The following is an 18,233-nucleotide window of genomic DNA, read 5'->3' on the forward strand; positions in this document are numbered from 1 at the left end:
TGATCTCAGAGAGATAAAAACTGTATTAAGAAGTTGGTTTCTCAATCCCATATGCAAGAGCATAAAAAAACCTTTGCAATAAATTTAACCAAAGAGGTAAAAGATCTATATACTGAAAATTATAAGACATGAATAAAATAAACGAACAAGACTCAAATAAATGGAAAGGTATCCAGTGTTCATGGAGTGAGTGAAAGTCGCTCAGTCGTGTTCAACTCTTTGTGACCCCATGGACTATATAGTCCATGGAATTCTCCAGGCCAGAATACTAGATTGGGTAGCCTTTCCCTTCTCCAGGGGATCTTCCCAAGCCAGGGATCAAACCGAGATCTCCCACATTGCAGACAGATTCTTTACTAGCTGAGCCATAAGAGAAACCCAGTGTTCATGAAACAGAAGAATACTGTGTAAATAACCATACTACCCAAAGCCATCTACAGATTCAATACAATCTGTATCAAAACTCCAATTACATTTTCCACAGGAATAGAAAAAAACAATTCTAAAATTTGTATGGAACCACAGAAGACTCCTAATAGTCAAAGCACTCTTAAGAAAGAAGAACAAAGCTGGAGGTATCAAACTTCATCACAAAGTTACAGCATCAAAACAGCATGTTACAAGATAAAAAAGACACCTAGACCAATTGGAGAAGGAAATGGCAACCCACTCCAGTGTTCTTGCCTGGGAATCCCAGGGACAAGGGAGCCTGGTGGGCTGCCGTCTATGGGGTCGCACAGAGTCAGACACGACTGAAGTGACTTAGCAGCAGACCAATGGAACAGAATTGAGAGCCTGAAATAAAACCACTCGGATACAGTCAACTAAATTTTGACCAGGCAGCCAAAAAGATGAATGGAGAAAGGATGGGCTTCCCTGATGGCTCAGACAGTAAAGAATCTACCTGCAATACAATGCAGGAGACCCAGGTTTGATCCCCGGGTTGGAAAGATCCCCTGGAGAAGGGAATGGCCACCTGTTCCAGTATTCTTGCCTGGATAATTCCATGCACAGTGTAGCTTGGCGGGCTACAGTCCATGGGGTCTCAATGAGTTGGACATGACTGAGCGACTGACAACCCCTTTTCCAAAAGACAAATGGAGAAAGGATAGTCTCTTCAATAAATGTGTTAGGAAAACTGGACAAACACCTGCAGAAGAATGAAACTGGACCCCTGTCTTACACCACTCACAAAAATCCACTCAAAATGGATTAAAGACTTAAATGTAAGACCTGAAACTATAAACAAATAAAAGAAAACACAGGGAAAAGCTCCTTGACATTGGTCTTCACAAATATTATTTTTGGACATGATACCAAAAGTGCAAGCAACAAAAGCAAAAACAAACAAATGAAACATCAAAATAAAAAGCTTTGCACAGAGAAAGAGTGAGTGAGAAAATAAAGAGGCGACTTTTTGAATGGGAGGAAATATTCGCAAACCACCTAACTGTTAATGGGTTGACAGCCAAAATACATAAGGAACTCATACAACTCAACAACAAACAAATAATCCAATTTTAAAATGGGCAAATGACTTGAATAGACATTTCCCCAAAGAAGACACACAAATGGCCAATAAATGCATGAAAAGATGCTCACATCACATTGGGAAATGCAAATCAAGACAACAATGAGATATCACTTCATACCTATTAGAATGGCTATTATTAAAACAAGAAACGGCAGGGTTGGCAAGGATGTGGAGAAAAGAGAACTCTTTGCACTGCTGGTGGGAACATAAATTGGTGCAGCCATTATGGAAAATAAAATAGCAGTTCCTTAAAAATTAAAAGCAGAACTACCATTGGATCCAGAAATCCCATTTCTGGTTATATATCCAAAAGAAAAAAGATCACCATCTCAAAGAGCTATCTGCACCCCCATGCTCACTGTAGAATTAATCAAAATACCCAGATGAGGCAACAACCACAAATGAACACATTAATAAATTAACAAAGGAACAGATAAATAAAATATAGGGTATATAAAAAAAATGGTAGTTGCCAGTGGCTGGGGGAAATGGAGAACTATCAGTCAAAGAGTACAAACTCTTAGCCATAAGATAAATAAGATCTGGTTATCTAACATACAGCATGGTAACTGTAATTACACCCATGGCAGATTCATGTTGATGTATGGCAAAACCAATACAATATTGTAAAGTAATTAGCCTCCAATTAAAATAAATAAATTTAAAACAAAACAAAAAAAAGAATGAAAAAAAAACAACAACACTGAATTATGTGCTTGAAATGTGTTAAGGCAGTAAATCAAGTGTTATCAGTACACACACACAAAAATCACAACTGTGTGATGGGATGAAGGTGTTAACTAACACTGTGGTAATCATTCTGTGATACATCCATGTATCTAGTCATCACATTGTACGACTTAAACTTACAGATGTCAGTAATATCTCAATAAAGCTGGGGGCAGGGTGAGAAACTGGGCTTTTACTTTTAACAATCAACTTCTCCTATTTAAAACAACTGATTTATCCTAGCTGAATCTTAATGTAATACAACCTTTTTTAAAGTCTTTAACCTCGTATTTTTTACTTATGGGATAACTTGATAAGAACTCAGTAGGAGAATGCAGATGAACTTGAAAACCATGAAGGAGAAATCCCTTCTAACAGCTGAGCTCCACTGAGCTTCAGTAATACCTCAGAGACTATAAACAATTAAGCAATAATGGCTGGAAAGCAAATGATGGAGACAAATACAATGGAAATATACTTTCAATAAACATTCGTGGAAGTGAAAATTATTTCTTTAGAAGCCCTTCACTATACTATTGCTAAATTAATTAACTTTCTTCAGTTTCACATCATGAAGACATAATCCACTCTACATAGTAAACGTTTTTATTTCATAAATAAATAAATGGTTAACTATATTAAGAGTTTAAAAATAAATTTAAAATAATGCAAAGCACCCTAACAGTACATAATGCCAACGGCTACAACACTCTGGGTCCTCTTAGTCCTATGACCCAAGTCCACTGATTGCGATTTTGTGTTCTACATTTTACCTTGGACGTTGTAAGTGACAGAATTCTCCATGCAGCATAATAACTTGCTATATACCTGGCCTACATATTGGTCACTTCAGTGATGGTATAACACTCTCCCAGGATGCTCTGCCATAATTTATTGCTTATTTTTCAATTCACCATATTTGGGTTGTCCCTGCATTGGTTGGTTTGCTTGTTTGGGCCACGATAGAGACGCTATCTGTAAAGCTGGTGCCTTTACAAACAGGGACTAATATTTTCCCTCCTGATTTATTTTCTTCAGATATATTTTCATACATACTTGATGCTACATTCCTCCCCAGGAAAATTATTAATTTACAATGCCAACAACAATATGTTGGTACTGCAAAAGTTCTCCCTATTTTGAGTTTATTTTTACCTTTTACTAGACTGTTAACTGAAAACTGTGAAACGGTTACAACTCTACATACAGACTTTTAAAAAATTTATTTATTTTAATTGGAGGATAATTACTTTACAATATTGCGATGCTTCTTGCCATACATTGACATGGGTCAACCACAGGTATACACATGTGTCCCTTTCAATCCTGAATCCCCCTCCCACCTCCCTGTATATAGACAATGCAGATTTAATTTTTGTAATTCAAAATCACAAAATAAGCCATTACAGTGTATTGAGTAGAGATCCCTGTGCTATACAGTAAGTCCTTATTAGTTGTCTATTTTACATATAATAGGGTATGTATGTCAATTCCAATCTCCCAATTTATTCCTCTCCACACTTAACCTTAGCAATATAAGTTTGTTTTCTATATCTATGACCAATTCTTTGTAATGGCCTATATGGGAAAAGAATCTTTAAAAAAAACAGAGTAGATACACATATCCCCTCCCCCATACAGCTGACTCATGCTGCTGTACAGCAGAAACTAACACAATATTGTAGATCAACTATACTCCAATAAAAATTTTTAAAATTTGCAGAAATAGACATGATTTTCAATATTTATTTTGTTAATGTTTTACAGTTTGGCCCTTAATTAATTCAACAACTGTGTGTTTATGTGCTAATCTTTAGATTTAGTACCTTGTGACATTTTCTATTTGGTGTACTAGATGAAAATGTATATTTGAGAACTGGCAATAAAATTATTAATAGAGTGCTTCTTGCCAGTCCTACAGGAGTAAGTAATTTAATTTCTTCAATCTTTAATTTGCTCTTATGTAAAAAATAAAAGATCAGTGTATAATTTTAAATTATTATTGCCACTCTCATTTGAATAAAGGATGCAGGAATTTTAAATTTTCCTGTTTCAGAGATAATGATAATATTGAAAACTTCAGAAGTATAAATATCTTCAAACTCAAAAAAAATTATAAAATAAAAGTATTTCTTTAAAATCATAATGAAAAGATGATTGTTCATAGTAAGAATAATTACCATTTAATTTATCCATTCAAAATTTTAAAAATTAGATTTTTTAAAGGAGGAATACTTGTATTTATATTATTTCAGATGAAAAGATTTGGCTATTTTTTTAAAAAAGAATAATCAAAGTACTACTGTGTCCTCTGATTCTCTTTTTACCCTGTAGGAAATAATATAAACATTTAAGAGACTGACAGGAGTAAAACTAAGCTCAAACTTACCTAAAGTAAAAATTGCTGGATAGGTCCACATTTTGGAATATTCGTAGATACCTTAAAAAAATGATTACTATAGTTAACAATATGATGACTACAGTTACCGCTGCTATGATATATATGAAAGTTAAGAGAGTAGATCCTAAAAGTTCTCATCACAGGAAAAAAAATGTTCTTTTTATTGTGTCTTTATGAGATGATGGATGCTAACTACACCTATCGTGGTCATCATTTCACAATATACATACGTCAAATCATTATGCTGAACACCTTAAACTTGCACAGTGGTATATGTCAATTTTATCTCAATAAAACTGGGAAAAAATGACAGAAAACTACATGAAATAATTTTTTTCAGTTAGTATAAGACAAAATTCAACTTTATCTGCTAAACTCTTACTCTTGTCTGAAACAAAATTATTTTTTTACCCCACTTCCAAACATCAAAGATAGTGTCACAAAGTTCCAGAAAACCACTATCTAAGAAGGTTTTAAGCAAGAAAACCACCTCACCTTTAAATTCTGGTTCATGTTCTAGAACAACACTATAAAGGTACAAAGTGTAATTAAAACCTAAGCTGCTATCTTCCCTAAAAATTCAAACATGCCTAACTTTGTTCCATTTTGAGTCTTTATAATATCAAACCAATTCTAGCATTTTCTCTATCAATGTATTATTTATTAACAGTCTTTCCCCATACGCCCAAGTTTCCAATCATTTCCCCAAAAAACTTTTTGAAGCTTTCAAATGCATAGAAAAATTAGGGGTGAGGGGAAATAGTATAATGAATAGCAGTATGTCCTTCACCTGAATTCACTGTTAAATATTTCTCCTTATACATACATACATTCTCTGTCTTTAAATACACAAGTACATTTTATTTTTCTAAACCATTTACAGTAAGCAGATATGATGACAGTCCTAAAATTATATATCTTAATATTACGCAACTACTATGAACAAGGACAATCTCCTAAATAACCACAATGTCACTATACACTCAAAATTTAACACTGATCCGATGCTTCTAGTATATAGTTCATATAAAACCATTCCAGTAAAGTCCTTTAAAGCTCTGTGCCTGTGTGTGTACACATTGTGCACATATTTTAACCCAGGATCCAACAGAAATTCAAGTCCTGCACTTTGTCATGTTTATTCTAAAATCTTACTCTCTGGCTCTTCCTGACATTCCTGAAGGGTCTGGGCCAGTTGTCTTACAGAAAGTCCCACGTATGGATTTGTCTGATTATTTTCCTCAGGCTTAGATCCAATTTAAATATTTTTATCATGCTTAGATTCAATTTAAATATTTTTAGTAAGAAAACTATACAGGCTAGTGGTGTCCTTCCCACTGCTTCATATTAAGAGGCAAATAATGTCAGTTTTGTCTCATTATTGGTGATGCCAAGTTTGATCATTTGGTTAAGTGTGTTTATCATTTTTTTTCTCTTTGTAAATAATAAAAATATTCATGAAGTACAGTATGTTGAGACATTCATGAAGTACAGTATGTCAACAATAACCTCTCATCTAATGGTTTTAGCAGCCATTATTGATTCTTGCCCAAATCAATTATCATAATGCAGGGTCTTCAATAGCGCCTGAACAAAAGCTGTAGCATTCTGAGCCTGTATTTACATTTTAACATTTATAATCTATCGACTATATTTTGATTTTCAATTGGTCTACAGATACAAAAACAGCAGTTACTGTCAGTACATACCTAGCTTCATCAGGATGACTAATCCGCACAGAATCATTGGGTATATAGATCATATTTGTATCTTCAATCTTATATACTGCATGACCGCCAATATCTGCCATCTTCCTCCTTTTGGTTATTAACACAATATAATAGCCTTCTAAAAACCTGACGAAACCTACACAACAACAACAACAAAACAGAAAGACAAATACATCTCCTAAACTTAGCAATGCTTTCAGATACATATTTAAAAGGCGAAAAGACTTTGACATATTTCCTGCTTCATTATTTCTCTGATTTACAGCCATACAAATTTTCAGCTGTTTTAGAATTATTCTCTAGAAATATTTATCTCACTTAAAAATACTACTCTGAACAATTTGATTATAAGAAGACCATACGTGTTAAGGTTCAGTAACGCTAAAATCCCAACTACACACTAGTTACCATACAGTCTTGGTTAAAAATGTTCTGGCTCCCAGAACTTTTGCTTTGGGAGTTAAAATGAATTCTCTCGGTGGCTGGGGGGAGGGAGAGGGGCACACTTCTTTTTTTTTTTTTTATTGTCACCCTGCTTATTTAATTTTATTTTATTTTTAAACTTTACAATATTGTATTGGTTTTGCCAAATATCGAAATGAATCCGTCACAGGTATACATGTGTTCCCCATCCTGAACCCTCCTCCCTCCCCATACCATCCCTCTGGGTCATCCCAGTGCACCAGCCCCAAGCATCCAGTATCGTGCATCAAACCTGGACTGGCGACTCGTTTCATATATGATATTATACGTATTTTAATGCCATTCTCCCATATCATCCCACCCTCTACCTCTCCCAGAGAGTCCAAAAGTCTGTTCTATACATCAGTGTCTCTTTTGCTGTCTCGTATACAGGATTATTGTTACCATCTTTCTAAACTCCATATATATGCGTTAGTATACTGTATTGGTGAACCGGCTATGTGAGGAGCTCAGCAGACCCTCTCCCCAGTGACTGGTGAAAATTATAAAAACAAAACACTGAGAGTTTCTGGAAATTCTCCTAATGGCATACAGCAAATGGAGAAACATTAATTCAAAACAATCTACTAGATCTTGGAAAGATCAGCCAGTCTGTGGCATCCGAACCATAGCTTGCTTCCTTCCCTATACCATTCTCCCAATTCAGTGTAACTGGTGTCTACTTCCCAGCAGGTGTCCCCAAAGACAGTACCCGCTCTCCCCTCCCCAGCTCTCAGTCTAGGGCCCTGGTTTCTGCTCAGGAGGTGCAGGCCACCAGCGTTTCTCATCCCCTCCAGCTCTGTGCTGCAAATCCTTTATTCCAGGCAAGCACACCTGACACCAGGGGCTCCTTTCTTCCACCGGCTCTTGTAGAGTGAGGCTCTACCCCAGTACAGATACGGGATCCTGTCACCCCAGCTCACTCACTGCGGGAGTCAGATAATGGTCACACACTGCTGACTTCCTGCCAGAACCAACGGAGGCCAGAAGGCTGTGGGGCAACTTATTCAAAGCACTGAAAGAAAAACTCAGCCAAGGCTCTTACACATACAGCCTAATGTTTTTTCAAAACTAACTTTCCTGTGTGTGCGTGTGGGAGTCCCACTTGCACTTGCCCTCTCTCTCTCTCTCCGAGTGTTGCACTCTATAAAGTCTGAGCTAGAATCTTGGGGCTATAAATTTTTGCTCTAGAATTGGCAAATACCCATAGTCTCTGCTGTGTTATTCTTAGTTGAGATTAGTAATTGAACGTATTAATGTAAATGAGCCAAAATACTTAACTGAAAGATACCATAAGGATTTTAATGAACCACGTTGCTGCTGCTGCTGCTGCTAAGTCGCTTCAGTCGTGTCCGACTCTGTGTGACCCCATAGACGGCAGCCCACCAGGCTCCCCCATCCCTGGGATTCTCCAGGCAATAACACTGAAGTGGGTTACCATTTCCTTCTCCAATGCATGAAAGTGAAAAGTGAAAGTGAAATCACTCAGTTGTGTCCGAATCCTAGCGACCCCATGGACTGCAGCCTACCAGGTTCCTCCGTGCATGGGATTTTCCAGGCAAGAGTACTGGAGTGGGGTGCCATTGCCTTCTCCAAATGAACCACGTTACTGCTATTAAAATATTTTGGGGAAAAAAAGGGAAAAAAAATAAAAAATAAATAAAATAAAATATTTTGGAGAGCCACAAAGTGCATTTTTTTTAAATGTTCATTTGTGCTCCTCCCCACTAGAGGGAAATGGCAACACACTCCCCAGTATTATGGAGAATTCCACAGATATAGGAGCCTGGTGGGCTACAGTCCATAGGGTCACAAAGAGTCAAACATGACTTTCATGTCATGTTTGGCTACTTTCACTTGTAGACTAGCTCAAAATTCCCTGACTAAAGCTGAAGGACATAAAATAGGAAATAAAGCTTAATGTCAATCTCATTAAAAGCAAGTTAGGAAGCAGTTATCCTTTAGGAAGGCCAAAACCTACAAAATCAAGGGTCCTGGAAGCAGCATAAAAACCCAAAAAGGGAATCTAATTGAGTTTAAGTAATAAATATTTCCAAGACAAATCAGTTTTCCTTTTGTTCTTGTTATGTATTTTTTATATAAGGAAAAAACCTCTCTGTGATAAGTTCCCCCAACCTGCATTCCAATTGAATTTTAATTTTATGTTTTCAATTCTAGACTATTTCATCCTACATATCCCTTTATATTTTTAATAAATATACTGTACAAAAGAACACTCTCTACCAGCATAAGTGCTTTTTGCATATTATGAGATTATTTTCTTTTTACTACTAATTGGAAATGTCACTCATTTTTTTTTTTAAAGGTTCCCATCAAATACAGCCAACAGTTAAAAGGCTTCAGTCTGGCACAGACCTCTGTCAAAAGTCAGCCTCATCATCATTTTAACACATGAGAAACCAGGACAAGTTTTTTCATCTTCATTCTATGCACTTCTGATCCCAGACCAATTTCCCCAAGTTCTTCCCAGAAGCCTAGACGACGGTCATCATGCAAAAGTGACTTCTTTTTCTCCAAGTAGAGAAGGCCGGCTGTGTCGTTTGTGATGGACACCAAGCAAAGTAAATAAAAAGGGGCAGTGTGAGAGGATGGAGTGCTGTGGCGTTCTGGGGGCTGGAGAGGATCCCACAGGCTCACCAACAGGGAAGAGGGCAGTATCCTGTTGGGTCACCTTGTCAGCTCGTCACTGTCTTCAGAGCCTCTCTGCACTCTGACAGAGACGTATCAAAAACCACAAGGGACCGAAGTGACACTCTAACACCAAGTCTATCGTCCCTCACGAGTCGAGGCCCACGGCATTGCCGTTTTCCCCTCCTCTTGACTCTGCAATCTGTTTCTAAGGGTGCTGCTCTAAAGAGCAACCAAGCCCATCACGTAGTCTACTATGAAGACACTTACTCTACCACTCCCCTTCAGCCTACTAGCAGCTTACAAGCGTATCCTCTCACTGGTGACACAGGCAGAAAAAGGACATATACCAAAAGGAACTGGATGGTCAGAGTACCGAGAGTAGTAAGGACTACAGGCCTCCACCCAAACATCCCAGGACCACATCACAAACTGAGTGAGAGCGACTAACGCTTTTCACTTTCACACAGTCTTGGAACCACTGCTGAGGTCAACATAATATTCCCATCACTCCAAAAACACCCCCTCAGGCTCCTCCGATGTCCATCCACCCTTCCCACCTCCAGCACCTGGCGCCCACTGATTGATTTTCTGACTCTGCAGATTTGCCTTCTGTAGTATGTCACAGGCAGGAGCTTAAAAACAAAAAAACAAAACTGGGTGAGCAATGCTCACGACCTATCTGCTGTCAAGCCACAATGGAACAAGTCACAAATGGGCACCACAGCTACAGGGCAGGCCCAATCCATGTCTAGGGACCAGAGACGGTCCATGAGCTTTCAGTAGCCGTCCATGCAAAGAAACGCAAACGAACTGAAAGGGAGGGCTCAGGAACATCAGAGTTCATCATCAACGAGCCTGCCTGGAACAGACAAGACTAGTTTGAATATTATGAACTTATGTGGTGAGTCACATGCGGTCCAGGCTGATGACAAGTTATGCCCATTTAGGCTCTTGTGTTGATCTTGACACACTGCTGGAAAAAAGACTGGTCCTTTACTGTAGACAGTTGAGAAGCATAGCTTTAGATTCTTATAGACTGTGAATTAAATTAAACCATGATAACAGTTCAAAACAGTCCAGCAAAAATACTACTCACAAATTGGGCATGCTGAAAAAATTGAGAGAGAAAATACTTCGGCCGCAGAACAGAAGACCACCATTCAAGTCCGTCCACACATGTCTTATTCTGACAATCAGACTACATATATTTCCAAGGTTAAATATTTTGTGTTTTGTTATTTCAGCTGCCCTTATTTTGCGTTTTGCTATTTCAGTAGCCCTCATTTGTCTAGCCAATACTAGACAAATCATAGCCTTTTATTATGTCCTTATTTACTCTTCAAAGATTCTAAGCATGGTTGAATTAGAATAAATAAAATGCATTTCCACGAAAGTAATAAATGCTTACTTAGCACATTACTGTGTCACTTTACTGGCAAGTCAACCTTGTTGTGACTTCACCATCCAAGGAGAGTCTCAAAAGGGCCTCAAATTGTGATAGAAATGTACCACAATATCTAAGAATGCCACCTAAGAGAAACATGGCAATATCTTCAGTCCTCATCCAAAGTTTATTAATAGCTGTGTATAAAATGAGTATTTATTTGGCTATAAACTTGGTTATCTGTGGATTAAAATAAAGCTATGGTTTTACAAGCTTAGTTATCAATAAATTTAAAATGAGGCAAGGAATATTGCTAAAAGCAAATATGCCCAGAACAGTGAAGAATGATCAAAGTACCATTAAAGTAACACAGTACACCATCTGCATGCGTGCATGCATGCTAAGTCACTTCAGTCGTGTCCAGCTCTTTTCGACCTATGGGCTGTAGCCCATCAGGCTCTTCAGTCCATGGGATTCTCCAGGCACGAATACTGGAGTGGGTTGCCATGCCCTCCTCCAGGGGATCTTCCTGACCCAGGGATCGAACCCACGTCTCCTGCATCCCCTACATTGGCAGGCGGGTTCTTTACCACTAGTGCCCCCTGCGAAATCCAGGAAAGCATCTGCTGCTGCTAAGTCACTTCAGTCATGTCCGACTCTGTGAGACCCCACAGACGGCAGCCCACCAGGCTCCCCCGTCCCTGGGATTCTCCAGGCTAAGAACACTGGAGTGGGTTGCCATGTCCTTCTCCAATGCATGAAAGTGAAAAGTGAAAGTGAAGTTGCTCAGTCGTGTCCGACTTAGCGACCCCGTGGACTGCAGCCTACCAGGCTCCTCCATCCATGGGGTTTTCCAGGCAAGAGTACTGGAGTGGGGTGCCATTGCCTTCTCCGAGGAAAGCATCTAGAGGCCACTTAATGTAAAAAGCAAACTATCCAATACAACTCCAAAATACCCAAGGGCATCTATTTTAAAATAGAGTTCAATGGGCTTCCCGGGTGGTGCTAGTGGTAAAGAACCCGCCTGCCAATGCAGGAGACATAAGAGACCCGGCTTCAATCCCTGGGTGAGGAAGATCCCCTGGAAGAGGACATGGCAACCCACTCCAGTATTCTTGCCTGGAGAATCCCATGGACAGAGGAGCCGACAGGCTACAGCGCACAGGGTCGAAAAGTTAGACGTGACTGAAGTAATTTAGCACACACACCCACAACTGATCTTCAACTCATTATACTTAATTAGCAAGGAAGGTTCAATTTTGAATATTTAACTCTGACTAATTAGGCATTCAATATTACATATACCTTAGGAAATTTACATTTTTTCAAAAGTTGTAAGAAAGTATTAGTATTTAAAGAAATGAGTTTAACCTATTAAGTATCTGATTAAGCCTAATGTATTTAAGACACTATTTCTAGATTTTTTTCTTTGATTAAGTTCTTTGATTAAGAGTTAAGTAACACTTAAAGTGGAATTTACATGTATGGAATATATGGAATTGAAACACATGAACTCACCTGACATACACTAACACACACATGTTATCCGTTAAACACTCATCCATTAAACATGAAACCTCAACGGATTTGTCAAGACTAAGCAGAAGGTACACAGAAGGCTCCAGTCCTATGCAGAAGAAACTAATCATACCGACCACTCTCGACCTCCCCTGGCAGCTGCCTAGGACACAAAATGGACCTAAAGGGATTCCACATGAAGGGCTATGAGAGCACATCGAGAAAAACAAACTTCAAACACCGCAGAATATGCATAATCAAAGTCTCAACAAGTACACATTCACCAAATAGAAAGTGCTAATCAGAAAAATGAACCTAAGACTATGAAATTATATAGCACAGGTCAGTCCATATTAGTTTGGTTAACATCTACAGACACCACTCAGTAAATATTATAGACAGTTCAGCGGGTTTAAGAAGCAGAAAGATAATTTTGTGTTGGGGGGCGGTGGGGGGAAGACTTGAAATACGGCCATGCCAACAGGGAAGCTGAAACACAACTGCCCTCTGCCTGGCTGCCAAGGCCCCAGTGATCTGGCCTCACCAACCGCTTGCCAGCATTCCAGGACCCGTGGGCATCTTCATGCCGGTGCTTCTGCCGTCACCCCTCCTGGAGCTCTCCCCTCCCTTCCCCACATCCATCCCAAGCTTGCTTCTCCTCCAGGGTCCAGCCTGAGTCTTGTCTTCTCCAGGAAATCTTTCCTGGCCACTCCAGGTCCAAGTAGTCTATCTCTTACGCAATCTCCAGCATTTACTATTGACTACACAACTGGGATCCAAATTCCAGTCCTGGCGTTGTTTCCTGGGCACTGGGTTTTGTACCCCCAGCCCCCCCACCCCCACCCTGCCCCCATCCAATCCAATCATCCTAAGACTCCCTGGGACAAGTCCAGGAGCAAAGATAGGTTTTCTGACCCACTGTCACGAAGGACAACGCACCAGAAGAACCGCAGGGCATCTCCGAAATGCCCCACAAGCTGGAGCATGGACTCCTTTAAAGGCCAAGGCCATTTCTATGCTTGTTCATGAATAAGTAAAGGCTTTATTATAGGATTTGGGAAAGAGATTAAGTAAAATTTAAATGAAGAGGCTCAAACCAGAGGAAGACTGAATGTAAAGAGATAAACATCAGGTCTGGACTGTGAAGCGGACTCGGAGTCTCATTTCCTTGAAAGCAATAAAGTGTACAGAGCTACAGTCGGCTGCGTCCAGAAAGCCCTTATCTGAAGCTCGGCGCTCGCCTTGTCAACCAAGGCTGCCTCTCTGCGTCAAAATGACTTAGATCATCCAGGCGACAGGGGGATGTTCTCTCTCACTGACACAATTTTAAAGAGCAAAGTTTCCGACTCTCTGTGATTTTAGAGAACAAAGTTTCTCTGAGAGTAAGAAAGCAGTTGTCGCTCAGAGAAGGGGCTTGTGACACTTTACACTGCAGCATGTCCTTGAGAGAAACTCCTCTAATTTAAAAGCTGGTTTTACCTGTATCTGTTTTTCCAGCTGACGTTTACAAGTCCAAGTCAATTTTCACTTTTTCATTTCTTGACAAGCCAGACTCCTTAGAGGTCCAAACCATCGCTACATTTGTTCATATCCTATACAAAACTGAGCACAGTCCTGGGCATATAGCAGATATTATATAAAGGCTGTTTGATACCTGGTTGATAGATGATTCAGTTTTAAATAACCAAAGACACAGAAGGTGGGTCACATTTACAAACCTATATAAATATGAGCCTTGCAAACTATCAAGTAGTCTATATAGGGGGAAAAAAAAAAGAGGTTGAAAGAGGGAGGCACCTTTCTTACCTACGACACCAAAAGCTGAAACAGCTCGAAATAACCCCGAGGAGCCTTTCTGTCCCATCTTTGTTCTGTTTCCTAGATCCAAGCGCCCAAGAAGTTCTCGCACTTCTTGTTGAGTATATACATGCTAGAAATAAGCAAATTAATCTGTAAGGTTGTGTTTGATTTTTAGATTCATTATTTATTTACCTCTGAAAATTAAAAGTTTCCTACAGCTTTATATCATTAGCTATTTCACAGAGAAGTATATAAAAGTGCAGGACTAAGCTACAATTTAAAAAGCCAACAAATTTTTTCACATTAGCAGTTAATTAAGGGTGGTTACTGGATCACACATTGCTGTACTTAAAAGGTATACCAAAACCTTATCTTCTGGATCAGAGATTCAGAGGTATGAGGAATCCACAGACAAGTTTCAAGAAATCTATAAACTCCTTAAAATTGTATGCAAAGTTTTGGTGATATGTGCATATGTGTATTTTTGTGAGAAGGCCCATAGCTTTTCTTAGATTCTCAAAGAGAGCCCCAATCAGTCACTCCTACCCACAAGTAAAGCCAAGTATCATTACATCGTATTAATAAATACTGCCAGATGCTATGTGTGTGGGCGAAGGAGGACCATGATACCCAAGAGTATGGGAAGTCACAAAATACAATATACCCAAAATTATTATAACATAGAAATTAGTTTTCCAAAGAGCTTAGTGAAAATGAGTTCCAAACTACAGCTATTGATACCTTTGAAAAACCAGGAATCCACACAGATTCAGAAATATTCAGACAGGAACTTCACCACAAAGTGTTAGCTGCTCTCACCTGAGAGTTAAAATTAACTGTTCAATTCCACCTTACTATATTTCTCTTTTGACTAAAAGCCTCATATTTTTGTGCAACCTGAATTAAGTCCCAACTCTGAATAATATGACACGTAGATAAGAATAGCTTAACATTTCTCTAGCAAGTCATCAGAAATGACCCTACCAATCACTTTTAGCAGTATAATAACAAGTCTGCAGTAGAGAAGTCCTTTTTGACTTCAAGGAGCTTCATATTAAAGAAGAAGAATAAATAATCTCTTTGTGGCTGCAAATTGAGAGTTATATCAGATCCTTAAAATGGCACCCCTTTAAGAAAATATATTCATTATCTTATCCAAAGAGTTTGCTTCGTAAAAAATCAAAATGAAGGGCAAAGTGTAATTCTGGCAAACTTTCTGACTTCAGTAATTTTAGAAACCAGATTAGAGATTAAAAATTCTAGCCAACCATGAAAAACTGTCATATTTAGACGTATGATTAAAAAAAGTATACATCACTAGAAGCTGTAAGGATATTTCATATCCGTTAAACAAGAAGTACAAAGGTTTCTGTCTGTATTCAGGTTGTTGAGATACTTACCCTGTCATCAATGATAACCAAATCTTTTGGTTCTGTTCTGTCAATTTTCAAAACACGGTATTTCGTTTCTGCATGATTGCTCCCAACTAGGAAGTATCTCTATAAAGAAAAAGAAATGTCATTAGTTTTTTTAAGACAGCTTGCCTTATACACATTTTATAATAAATTGGGTTTTTTTTCTCATTAAATACATGAATTAAGTCAGGTTACTTTTTAAAAGAAATATTTCTGTTAAGTACAACTGGCAGATTAAAGAAAGGCTGATTCTAAAAGGTCAACTTTAAAATTGAAATATTCGTCGTGGTGTCATGATTAGCAGTCTGATATTTAAAATGTACCCAGTAACCAGGTCAGATGAATTTAATTATATTATACAGAGATTAACCTAACTGATTGGGGACTGATGTTTAAACTTTGCCAGGAAACAGCAGCTCTGGTAAGAATTAGAAAGCTCAACACATAATTAGGAATGCTTAGACAATTATAGCTATTAAAATATTGATATTTTATCAAATAAACCTTTATACATTTTCTGTAGAAGACTAAAAATGACTTTAATACAGCAACTGTAAAAATCAGCTGCAAAGTCCCAATAAAAAATTAAAATGAATGTACTTTCTGAAATGGCTTTTTATAGATAAGCTACAGGAAATAATTAATATTCTTTATTTTCTGAAACACTTCCTTGGAGCATTATACCTGAACACATCAGTCTTCTTAAATGAATACTGAGAATAAAATGAATACCAAATATACAGAAAAAAAATCCTCTAGTCAAAGAAAATGCTTTTCAGAAAACCCAAACCAGATGAATAATTTTTATACTGTGTTTAAGAAAATACATAAAACTCCATTAGGAAAAATATATTTTTAATATTTTGCTTCAAAAAAGTCCTTTAAATTGACTCTTTTTCAAACACTGCAAAAATTAAGAACACATTGCCACCATCAACTGGCATCTAACCATCTCATCAGTCACATAAGACACAGATAGACAAAGCAATTAAACAACAAATAAGATTCTTTAGATTAATGGCCAAACTGAAGTATAGGTACTGAGAGCAGGAAAGATTAATGTTAGGTACTAAAGGTGCAGAAAACCTCAGAGGACTTAGGACTTAAATTGAGCCTTGAAGGTTGGAGAAGATTTTTTAAGGTAAGATTTTATAATAGAAGATAGGTATAATAGAAGATACACATGTGCTCAGACGTGTCCAACTCTTCGTGACCCCATGGACTGTAGCCCACCAGGCTCCTCTGTCCATGGGGATTCTCCAGGCAAGAATACTGGAGTGGGCTGGCATTTCCTACTCCAGGGAATCTTCTCGAACCAGGGACTGAACTCGCATCTCTTGCATCTCCTACATTGGCCAGTGGACTTTTCCACTGCGCCACCTGGGAAGCCCCATAACAAAAGATGAGAACTTGGTTATATCGTTTTAATACTAAAGCTGTAAAAACGGATGAGTTTTTAAATTAAGTGTATATCTGTTTACAAAGGTATGATCTAGACTTTCAGATTATAAAGAACAAATCTGTATGTTAAAAGATGATAGGTTAGGGACTTCCCTGGCTATCCAGTGGTTAAGACTCTGTGATTCCACTGCAAGGGGCATAGGTTCGATTCCTGGTCAGGGAACTAAGATCCTGCATGCCACACAGAGTGGCCAAAATAAATAAATAAATACAATTATGTTAATTAAAAAAAAAAAAAAGATGGTGGGTTAGCCCATGCTTAAGGGGAAAACTAACCAAAATACTGAATCCCTCGTCTTCTAGGGAGAAATAGAGTCTAGATGAAAGTATCAGTTATCATGAGGATGAAACAGAGCAATTATAATAAATTAGTAAAGTAAAAGAAGACATCCAGTGACCAGGATGCACTGGAGGAGCAGCTGGAAGGGCAGGGACCCAGCGAGAAGGAAGAGGTCCAAGTTCTCAGGCTGGCCTCAGTGAGTTCCCCCCAAGACCCTACCCACCACAGAGAGGAAAGCGGGGTCACCAGCCTAGTAAACTCAGCCACAGAAGAAGAGCCTGTAAACTACACGTTTGTTAGGAGAAAAGGAAACCACCTTCTTGAGCACTTGAGGAAAAACAGGTTCCCAGGAAAGGAAACAGTGAGTGCAAAGACTTGAACAGCGAAGAAGCTGGCCGAGTTTGTTAGAGGAACAAGATTAACGGAGAAGATGCTTATGAAACACCTAACACAGTGAAGGGTACAACACAGAAAAAGGCACTCAGTGAGGGCTACTTGGCTTTGCTTTACTTTTTAAGATATTAGCAAGTCTATGTCATTGTACTTGAGAAAAAGACTTCAAAAAAGAGGGAAAAAGAGAGTGCCCAGAGGGAAAAAAGGCACGCACGGGACCAGAATGGAACCAGAGTGGGGAAAATACACCAACCTATGAGTAATCAGCCTCTGTCCTCAGGACAGGAGAGCATGCAGAGTAACCAGCACGAAAAGCGCGTATTACTGAGGTCTGAACTGCACAGATGACAGCACATGAAGGGCGCTTCGCTCACTCGGGGAAGGTCAGAGCAAGCTGTCCAGACAGGCTGGTGGTGTCCTGATGCTAGGTTTGGCCTTGGAGGATCTCTAGACAGCACTCTGTTTTGAGCCAAG

The 18,233-nt window shown here is 38.6% G+C and overlaps 1 protein-coding gene across 1 annotated transcript in view; it reads right to left on the reverse strand.

Annotated features, from left to right (window-relative positions):
• The window catches only part of FIG4 (FIG4 phosphoinositide 5-phosphatase), a 171,050-nt gene that overhangs the window by 108,165 nt on the left and 44,652 nt on the right, over positions 1-18,233 (reverse strand). The window contains exons 2-5 of the mRNA XM_027551237.1: positions 15,611-15,709; positions 14,217-14,340; positions 6,374-6,530; positions 4,653-4,703 (exon numbers count right to left, since the gene is read on the reverse strand). Of these exons, the coding sequence (XP_027407038.1) occupies positions 4,653-4,703; positions 6,374-6,530; positions 14,217-14,340; positions 15,611-15,709 (431 nt within the window). The remainder of the gene's footprint in view (positions 1-4,652; positions 4,704-6,373; positions 6,531-14,216; positions 14,341-15,610; positions 15,710-18,233) is intronic.

The sequence above is a fragment of the Bos indicus x Bos taurus genome, chromosome 9 (assembly GCF_003369695.1).
Source record: "Bos indicus x Bos taurus breed Angus x Brahman F1 hybrid chromosome 9, Bos_hybrid_MaternalHap_v2.0, whole genome shotgun sequence".
In the NCBI taxonomy this organism is placed as follows: Eukaryota; Metazoa; Chordata; class Mammalia; order Artiodactyla; family Bovidae; genus Bos; species Bos indicus x Bos taurus.